General features: G+C 45.4%; 1 protein-coding gene across 7 annotated transcripts in view; it reads left to right on the top strand.

Moving 5' to 3' along the window:
* Positions 1-10,707, top strand: part of LOC121936844 (DAB2 interacting protein) — a 145,049-nt gene that overhangs the window by 108,276 nt on the left and 26,066 nt on the right. For all 7 annotated transcript variants that reach the window (XM_042479492.1, XM_042479488.1, XM_042479494.1 and 4 more), the window contains 3 exons: positions 1,047-1,200; positions 6,977-7,075; positions 8,660-9,214. In XM_042479492.1, coding sequence (XP_042335426.1) covers positions 1,047-1,200; positions 6,977-7,075; positions 8,660-9,214 — 808 coding nt within the window. The remainder of the gene's footprint in view (positions 1-1,046; positions 1,201-6,976; positions 7,076-8,659; positions 9,215-10,707) is intronic.

A 10,707-nucleotide genomic window follows, 5' to 3' on the forward strand; every position in this document is an offset into this window, starting at 1 on the left:
CAGGAAACAGCATTTTATGTGCAGAGGTGCCTTTAGCTTGCTTGTCCATTTATTTATCTTAGATCCTTCTGATTGCAGCTTTATTGTCTTTTCTTCTGACCGGTGGAAGAATGGTCCTTAAATGGATCAGACAAATAATTAAAAAGGAAACCCTGACTGCAGCTGCTGGCGTATTTGCATTATTGATCTTGTTTTCTTTTTGTCGGTTGGTTGTTTGAAATTTCCATTCATTTTTCTGGAGTGAGTTGATGTAATAATTCATTATAATATAATTATTGGTCTTGTTTGGCTAAGTTGCTGTTTACAGCAATTTAAGTTGTGCTGGGTAGCACTTTTGGGTACTTCTGGGGGAAATCAATAGAGAAAAACAAACTGATAGGAGCTCTTAGTAGTCATATGGATGGGAGTGACTCTGAGCACATGCAGAGTACAATGCAATAAGGACAGGAGAAGCCGGAAGGAGAAAGCATTCCTTGGTCTGTCGAATTTAGGTTATACAGAATGGCTGCCCATTAAAGAGAGGCATGATGGAGGTTTACAAAATCATGTAGAACCTAAATCCATCGGTGATGCCTTTATTGGCCAACCGAAATGCAGAATATACTTGCTGCAAACTTTCAAAGCTCCAAAGTCATGTAGAACCTGTTCATCCTATTGGCTTTTGCCACCGTCCAACTTCCACATCCATACAGTTGTGGCTATACACTGGTGGAAATGTCATTACACAAACGGAGTCGCATCTTTCTTAGAGGCTGCAGGATGCATATTTTTGGAGGCTGCATGAGTATTTGCAGTATTGCACAAGTCCAGTTACACCAGCGCAAGTGATTTCTCGCCCAGTTGTGCTGCCAAGGACCTATAGCTGTGCCCTTGGTGGGGAAGGATGAGCTGGCTGGACTGGTGCAAACTGGAGTTACACAGTGCTACCTGTTACACACAGCTGATGTTACTGTCGAACAGGGTCTTCTTGCTGCCTTTTCCGGCTGCTGGGAGCCCCGTACGCAGATGGCTGACTCTACCTTCCTCCCACCTTCTCTCCCCCGCAGATCCCATCTGATGCCGAGGCTGAAGGAGTCGCGTTCCCACGAATCTCTGCTCAGTCCCAGTAGCGCGGTGGAGGCCCTGGACCTCAGCATGGAGGAGGAAGTGGTCATCAAGCCCGTGCACAGCAGCATCTTGGGGCAGGACTTCTGCTTTGAGGTAAGGGACCACGCAATGGGGAGGAGCAGCGTTTGGCCAACTCTATAGTCAAAGTTGAACAGAGTTGTGCTGGCGGATCTAGAGATTCCTAGAGAGAACATGTTAATCAAATAATCAAATCCGCAAAAGTCAAAGCCACAAATATGGAGGGATAACTGTATTTCCTTAATGTATCAATGGTACAGAATTTGTGTGATGATCCAGGTGTTGCCCTGTTTGTAGTTCAGTGTTGGAAAGACTGAGATGAGTTTGGCAACCCTTGGTCCCATTTTGTGGAATCTGCACACTGCTTTGCCTCCTCTTCCTCCTCCTCTTTCTTCCTTTTCTACCCGCTTCTTCCTCTTTCTTTTCCTTCTTTCCTTGAATGCAGTGATAATTACAATACCACACACAGAAATCTTGAACCTCATGATCGCAGGTGATAGAATCAAGGTTGGAAGGGAAGCATACACACACCGGCTTTCTTTGCCAGGAGCCAGATTAAAGCATGGCTTTTTTTATCAAACAAATGTTCCCACCTTGAGGCGAGTAAACTGTGTTTCAACACAAGAGGGATGTGTGTGAGTGTGTGATTGAATTGTGGAGTTGTGCCTGGTTAGGCATTGCAACATCCCAGCAATATCATGGTCTCTGGCCACGGTTTGCCTGTTTGTTCAATGAAATGGCACTCAAGGTGGCTAACAGTGATAAAACTCCAGATTAAAAACAACTGCGATTAAGTCGTAAGCACAGATTTTAAATAATAATAATAATAATAATAATAATAATATCATCCTAGCATCCAAAGCAGTGAAATCCCCATCAGCAGAAACCCAGTGGAAAAGGCACTGAACAAATCTTGCCAAGAAAACTCTGTGATCGGTTCACTATAAGCCAGAGACAACTTGAAGGCACACAACAACAACAGTGACAACAATGACAACAACTCCCACTGGGAGAAGTCAAATGGAAATTCAGTGCCAGGCCTTGTGATCTTGCAACCTAAGATGAGATTCTCCCCAATTTGGGGGAAAGGATTCTAGCATGAAGGCCATATATATATATATATATATATATATATATATATATATAATACCGGGAAGGTTCTTGAGATTATGCAAAACAAATTGACGCAAATGTCCCAATTTGCATAACGTATCTGGGCGGCCAAACTTAGGTGCAGAACCGCCACCCATTCTCCCAATCGAAAGGCCTTCCTTCGGTTGCAAGGAGACGCGGTTCAGGGGCCGAGAGTTCTCTTTTCTAAAATAATTAAAATTCTGTGTCACATTAATCCAAGGAAAGCTTGAATCCCTGTGACCAATATAAGTGATGAATTATTCATGCTGTCTCCTTTCCGGCATAATTTGTATTGTGCTCATAATCTTTTTAGGGGTGGAATAGAGAAGAGGCTGAAACCCAACCACAAGTTAGTATCTTCAGCCTCTCCCGAACCTCCCGTTGCGGCTTCAGAGATGCGTTGCATCCGTAATGGCTAGGAACTTGATCTTTCTAGGCCAGGACATTCTCAAGAAGGAGAATTTTGCACCCTGCAAAGTCTGCGACCTTTCTGTACTCTACTAAAATGGCAATTTAAGAAACATTCTCTTTATGGGAACTGCCTACGTCTGGGCAATAGTCGTGCCGGTTCTGCCCCATGTGCCATCCCATTGGAACAGTGAATTTTAATCTGAATTGTGCAAGGCAAAACCCGGAGAGGATTTGTTGCCCTGCTGACTTGGGAGCCCATGGCAATTTGGAGGCCGCAGCATTGAGACCATCTCCTCCAAAACTGCTTCCAAGGCTGTAATGAACGGTTTGGATGTTAAGCCATAACAACGAACCATTAAAACCGCCATGCTATAATTTTTCATGGAGAGAGCGGTGATCCGAGACTTACAGCCTTCAAATACAGGGCTGTTTTGGTTGTCAGTAGCTTGAGGAAAGGCAAAAAATGAAATAGTTTACATAAGGAATAATGGATAGTTCTTTTTAGCTGCCGTCAGAAGTACTAATGGGTCAACGCCGGTACCGATCACTCTAGAAAGGGATCAGACAAATCAATAGAAGCGGAAGCTGAGAAATCCCAAGTCTTTCAACACACACCTATAAATAGCTTTCCTCCAAGCCATGTATTCTGGGGATGATGGGAAATGTTATTAAAACCCCTCTGGAGCAAGCTCCATCTCAGAAACGACAGGCTTTATGTGTTATTCTGGGCTGTGAGAGAAAGAGAGATATTCTGGACAGGCAGCAGTAGCCAATGCTTATACTTTAATTAGGAGGCAGTATGTTTTAGCTAGCTGGGGATGATAGGAGTCATAATCCAACACATCTGGAGGGAAGGCAGATCAGTCCATCTGGAGCAAGTGGCAAGGTGGCTGCCATAGTTTTAGCCAAGTTGCCTCGCTCTCCATTCCCCTTTTAGTCCTCTTGCAGCATGCTAGCTTTCTGTATCCAAAGGGCATAGTACCACCCTGTCCATCTTTGGTCAGGCCTCACCTGGACTCCTGTGTCCAGTTCTGGGCACCACAGTTCAAGATGGGCATTGACCAACTGGAATGGGTCAGTCGAGATGGTCAAAAGTTTGGAAAGCAAGCCCTGTGAGTGAGGAACAACTGAGGGATCTGGGAATGTTTAGCTTGGAGAAGAGGAGATTTGAGAAGAGATATGACACAATCCTCCTTAAATACCTGCAGGGAAATTGTGCAGAAGATGGAGCAAGCTTGCTTTGTGCTGCTCCAGAGTCTAGGACACCAAACCAGTGGATTCAAATTACAAGGAAAATGATTACCACCTATAAACATTAAGAATAAGAATTGACAGTAAGGGGTTGGAATAACGTCTCCTATCATCCCCAGACCACATGGCTTGGAGGAAAGCCTCAGAAGTTGGTGGACTCTCCTCCTTTGGAGGTCTTGAGGCTGAATCGCCATCTCTCTGCTTTAGTGCTTTAGTTGTGGGTTCCTGCAGCAGAGGCGAAGGGTGCCTAGCTCTGTCCCCATTTGCACAGGACACGCTGGACATGAGTGCCTGTCCCCTTCCTCTTCTCCACCGCCGTGACAAGGCTGCCGTGTCCAGTAGTTGTCCTTGGGAGGAGGGTTTGGCGCTGCGTTTCAATAAGTAGGTCGGATTACGGCATTGGTGCACTTTCTCCCTCCCTGGAGCTTCACCCGGGGAAAGCATTGCTGTTTCTGCAGGGAGCTGAAAATTGCAGGATAATTTTGCCTGATGGAGGAAGCCACCCATCCATGGAATGAGGATAATGAGGGGAAAGGAGCTAGATTGGGGAAAGTAATGATTTTCCCCCATAATTGAATTTTACCCCAGTAAATTAATACCTCTACCTATCTATCTATCTATCTATCTATCTATCTATCTATCTTATCTAGATCCTTTTCAAGGGTGATTAAAGGCCAGTTTTGATTCCTCTATTCTGTTTATCACTGTTGCCTTGTTAGAAGGAGTCAAGGTGTGTGTGCAAAGATTTCACTGCCTCCCACACAAACGCACACAAACACAGGTTGCACCGTTCCACAAAGCACCCATGAAGTAGCCACAAAGCCCAAATTGTTCTCTACAAGGTGAGTTGGTGCCTCGCCTCTCCCAGGTTAAGGAGGTATTTTGCTTTGTCCGGTCCCCTCTTTCATCGGGTCTTATGGCACACTGAATTATGCATCAGTCTGCATTTATCATTTGCCCTTTTTTCATATGTCAAATAAGAGAATAAATTACTTATGTGAGGTTGAAATATGTGTTACTGGCAGGGGAAGGTGAGTTTAAAATGCATACAAATCCTCATGGATACAAAAAATGGGTGGTTTGAAAATGCACACAGGTTGAGGTTCATCCGGAAATCCGAAATCCTCCCAAAATTGTTCGCATGGGTGGCTGAGGTAGTGATGCCTTTGCTTTCTGATGGTCCAGGGTAAACAATCTTGGTGTCATGCACAAAATCATAAAAAATATTGTGTATAAAATTAGCTTTAGTCTATACGTAAAAGGTGTAAATGAAATATAAATGAATGTCATGTTTAGACTTGGGTCTCATTTAAAAGATATCCAAATATTCCAAAATCCAAAACACGCCCAGTACCAAGAATTTCAGAAAAAGGATACCTAACCTGTATAAATAATTGGACTTCCTTTCTTTTTTTAAATGAGAAACTTGCAGCAAAGGAGAGAATAGTGCTTAAGAAAATGAGAAGACAAGATTTCCGTTCCTTATGCCACAAGGGCCTGTTGGGTTACTGATGGAAGTTTTGTTGAACCTGGCTGGGAAAGAGCTGGCTCTTTCTGCCACTTGGTTCAGCATATGCAGGAGCTGTGTGCATGCACTAAAATTTGATAAAGCTCCTTTTTTGGATCACAGTTCCCTGAACCCTGCAGCCAGCTTGCAAAACTACAAATCAAAAAAGGAACTTTTCCAGGCTGTAATGCATGTCCCTGAGACATACTGGAAGAAATGCTCAGCTTCTGGTCCTGCAACAACGAATGTCCTCTTGGAGCCCAGCACACCAGAGGTGCATGGCAGACAGTTGTGGTGACCACAGGAAGCCATGCCACAGGAAAAGCTTGACTGCTTGGAGTGCCCAGCAGGTGCAGCCAAGTGGGTTTAGCATTACATTTCTATGCCCAGGAGAAGAGAAGGCTCCACTGTTTTTAGAGAAGACCTTCTCTGAGCTGAGAGCGAAGGAGCTGAGCACTGGCTGTAAACCCACCCTTCGCCATCCACAGCAGTCTTGGAGAAATGAGTAATGGGACCAGGTTTTTAAATGTTACGTTGCAAGATGAGCCAAGCAGACATCCCTGTAGATCCTGGACTCACCATAGATTTCTCCAGATTACAAATTTGCCCTCCTGGAGGACGCAAGAGCAAGGAAAGGCATTTGCAGATTCAGAGCGTGGAGGAAACGCGTTAAAAATTAATGTTGTTCCCATCATGCTCTGATTTTGCAAATAACAAGGGGCAAGGGCATTAATTCCGTCGTTCCCAAGTGTTACTTTCTCTTCTTGCAAAGTTGCCCAGAGCAGTAGTCATTATTCATGGGTAATGTGTGTAAGGCAAACACTTCTTTAGTACATAAGGCAGCTGCGCTGTTTTATTTTCTCCTGGAAAATAAGGATCCCGCACCACCCAAAGCACCTCTTCCCTTCCTTCTCCTAACAAGCAACGTTAACAAAATATTTTTGTAAAGCAACATTTGGAGCTCTGCATGTGCTCTTTAGCGTTGTGGCTTCAAGCTGCCCATTTGCCAGAGAGGGAAGAGGTGGCTTTGAGCAAACAGAGGGATTGTCTCTTTATTCACATAATAATATCATGCTCTCTGGCGTTACATGGAGGCAAGCAGTGGCACGCTTGTAACACCTCTGTTGTTGCAAGAAAACAAAAGAAGACGGAGGCCCAAGACAGCATTATATGTTGCTAAAAGCTTTGCTCTTCCCCGCTGTGTGCTGCCTTCTGCAAAACAGCATCAGCCTGGCTTCTCTTCTGATTTGAAAGCCAAGATGTTCTTTGGCTGAAAGATGCACCGGGCAGATGATATGTTGCCTCGGGCAGCAACATATCTTGGGCTATGCATTCAGGAGAGCAGCCCAGACGTCCTCACAGCCTTTCTTGCTAGAAAAGATGTCCCACTGACCTCCGCCGGACCTTGCTTAGGTCTAGGAAGGGCAGCCAGTGCTTAGTCCTCCATGGAAAAGCTTCCACCTTGTTGCCTCGGGTGGAACTGGGATTCATAAATCCTCCGGCCATCTCAGTTTCTGAGGAACTCTCCCTTTATTGTCTTCCCTCCAGGTGACAACTTCATCTGGCAGTAAATGCTTTTCTTGTCGATCGGCGGCCGAGCGCGACAAATGGATGGAGAACCTGCGGCGTGCTGTGCACCCAAACAAGGTAGGAGCAGCGTAGCAAAAGGTTTCTTGGTGGACTACAATTCCCAGAATCCCCCAGAGTTCTCTCAATGGCGTGCGTTCCATTGCTCTTTTCCAGGGCCTAAGGGAAAACCATCCATCCATCCATCTTCCCTCTCTCCTTCCTTCCCTTCTTTTTTTGCACTATAAGTCCCAGAATCCCTCAGAGTTGTCTCAATGACATTAGTTCTGTTGCTGTCTTCCAGAGCCTGGAAAACTTCCCCCCTCTCTCTTTATTGATTGACTTGTATTCCCAGCATCCCTCATGCCATGCTGCATGGAGATTGTATTCCAACAGAGGAATTTTTCCAGGCTCTGGCTTCTCTTGCATTTTCTCAGCCTACATAGCTCTGTCCTCTTTGCAGGAGAATTGGGAGGGCCCCAAATAGAAGCACAGGCAAGATAGGCATGCCTGGTTTTTCCAGGGCAACTATAAAAACCAAATTTATGTACAATCCATTAATGATTCATTAATGAGCCACTTGCTTTTAAAAAGAACTTCATCGCTTTAAGAAAAATCCCACTTAGGTGCATCATTAAAAGAAGAAGATAAATACTGAATATAAAAAAAAACCCACGCAGCCTGCCTGATGGGACAAAGTAAGCAACTTTGATATTATAATGTAGAAGCAAGCCTAGTGCAAGAGGCATCTGTCTGGTTTTCTGGAAATGCTGGAGTAAATTATTCTTTTTTACTACAGCTCCCAGAATCCATTCCCAGCTTCCTTTTCAGGAGCCTTCGGTTTGAAACAGAGATGTCTACATTCTTATTTTTCACTGCATTGAATGAATTGTTCCAAAGCTGTTTGGCCATCCATGGTATGCATAGACATTATCTTTTGTAGATGAAACCCATTGAGTCCCTACACAAGGGAGCAGAGCCTCTTAGCAAATGGCTGACTCCTTGAGCCCCACACAAGAGGCTTTCTCTTCCCTGTCCCATTGCATTTTGGCTCTTGCAAAGCCAAACATAGACCTTTCGGGCATTTACAGGGGCGGCTAACCAGACACCCCCATTTTGACAAGGTGAGTTTGCCTTGGAAGGTTTTTGTGCCCATTTTCTTGAGAGCTCTTCTGCCCAGCATGGCATCCCTTTCTTCTCTCAGGCTTAGTACGAAGGAAGAAGAAACTGAGCAGAAAACACCTGGCAAAGCAGCTTTCTTTGTGTACACTTGTCTAACACTCTGCAACCATCCTCCCTCCTTTTTATTTTGCAGACAAATGGGAATGGGTGCCATTTTTCTTTTAAAGTGAAGCTGTTCTGTGCGCATGTGTTTGTGTGTGTGTTTGTGTGCGATTAGCTTCCTTTCTTCTTGTAATTGGTGCCAGCGAGACAAGAAAGTACAGTGATATTTGGAAAAGGAACATAAGCAGGGGTTATTATGCAAATTCCCGAGAGCCGGCAATTTTCCTTAAACTAAAAATGTAATTAAGAATCGGTTTCTGTTCTAGTGCGTCCCAATAATGAAGCCAGCCATTCTTCCATTTTTGTGCGCCGGGTAATTGCTTCCTTCTCCCGCGCTTCTTGACCTTTTCGTTGTTTTGTCTGTGTGTGTCTCTTGCCCAGGACAACAGCCGGCGAGTGGAGAACATGCTCAAGCTATGGATTATCGAAGCCAAAGACCTGCCGGCAAAGAAGAAGTATTTGTGCGAGCTCTGCCTGGACGAGGTCCTTTATGCGCGGACGACGTGCAAATTGAAAATGGACAATGTCTTCTGGGGTGAGCACTTTGAGTTCAACAACCTGCCCTCCCTCCGGAGCATCACTATCCACCTCTACAAGGAGACGGACAAGAAGAAGAAGAAGGACAAGACCAACTTCATCGGCTTGATCAGCATCCCGGCGGGCTCCGTCACGGGGCGGCAGTTTGTGGAGAAGTGGTACCCGGTAGTGACGCCCAACCCCAGCAAGGGCAAGTCCGGAGGGCCCATGATCCGCATCAAGTCCCGCTACCAGAGCATGAGCATCCTGCCCATGGAGATGTACAAGGAGTTTGCCGAGTACATCACCAACAACTACATGGTCCTCTGCTCGGTGCTGGAGCCAGTCCTGAGTGTGAAGAACAAGGAGGAGATGGCCTCGGCCCTGGTCCATATCCTGCAGAGCACTGGAAAGGCCAAGGTAGGAGACACTCGCCTCCAGGGATGGGTTCTGGTGCTCAATCTCCTTGTCTAGCGTTCATGGGTCTTGCTGTTTCCTTGCTTACTCTAGGCCAGCGCTACTTAAAGTGGTGGTCCCTGTACTGGTACAAGTCCCCAAGCTGCCATTAGCCACCAACCAAGGTTTCCAAGGGACCAAAAATAATGTTAGATTGCATTACTGCTCCTATCATCTCCAGCCAGCATTACGCATGATGAGCCTTGTAGTCCAGCCATCTGGAGGTTGAGGACATTTGGTCTAGATCATGGTGGGAATTATGTAGAACAACATCTGTAAGATCACACTCTGTCCGCCCCATGATCTATTCTAGACCATTTTGTGAGCAAAGAGACTGGTTTGAGAAAAAACTAGCCACCGTTGCACTCTCTCCTTCAGATGAATGTGTTCCCTTTCAGGAAAGTGCCATAGGTTGTTCACAGCAGGTCCTGGGTTCAAATCCCATAACAGGTTCAAAGCGTTCAGGTCCAAGCCTTGCAATGGCTCCTCTGGGCCTGAGATCATGGCTGGCTTGATCAACCCCCCCCCCCCCCCAATCTGATTCTTCATAAGCCAGCTTCCAATGTACGTCACATGAAGTTGCAATTTTTCACTAATTTCATTCTTGAAGGAAGCAACAAGTGAGTTTAGGTATTTTCTCCCACGCAGTTTTCACAGGCAGTTTACAGCTTGCTGTGCACAAAATTCACATGTGAATTATTTCTGTGCAGAAACACCATTTTCTGCACAGAAAATAATTCACATGTGAATTTTGTGTGAATTTTGCACAGAGTTTAAGTCTTATTCTGCAAAGAATCTCATTAGCCCAGGTTTCTCCTCTTCGAGTTGTTGGACCCTTGAGAAACTTGCATTTGAGCCATTTTAAAAAAAGGTTTCCAACTTGATCAAAGTTCCCTTGCTAGTCATGAAGCACCTAATGGGCAAATAAACAAGTGATGCTTACAAACCATGTCCTCTTCCCTCCACATCACTTGTTCCTTTTTGTGTTGTGCCAGTTAGGTTGTACACCTGAAGGGAACTTCTGTTGTTGTTGTTGTTGTTGTTGTTCTCCTGAATCTCCACTGGGAGGTAAAGGGCATGGGATCTTGGGAATCCCATGGAATGTGATGTGTTTCTGCTTGGCGTTTTAGTGGCGTGGGTCATCACTTGCAATCTCAGCGATGAAACATGTTGTCCATTAAAGTCAATTAGAGAAAAGTAGTTGTGGGGCAGAGGGAGGAGAAGCCAGCCATTAGCCATTCAGCTATTGACTGCCTGCGCAACCTGCGCCGCTGCTAATTGAGCCTCTCTGTGAAGCATTCTTCCCCTCCAGAGACAAAAGAATGGGGTCTTTGTTTGGAGTTGGTGGGTGAGTAGTGAACAGGCAGCTCAGACAGGCAAACTTGTGTGACGGAGAGGAAAAGCTGGAAGCTGGAAGCTTTACAGTATCAGAGAAGAACCTAATTGGCCCTCGTGTG

This window comes from Sceloporus undulatus, chromosome 7 (assembly GCF_019175285.1).
Source record: "Sceloporus undulatus isolate JIND9_A2432 ecotype Alabama chromosome 7, SceUnd_v1.1, whole genome shotgun sequence".
NCBI classification, from domain to species: Eukaryota; Metazoa; Chordata; class Lepidosauria; order Squamata; family Phrynosomatidae; genus Sceloporus; species Sceloporus undulatus.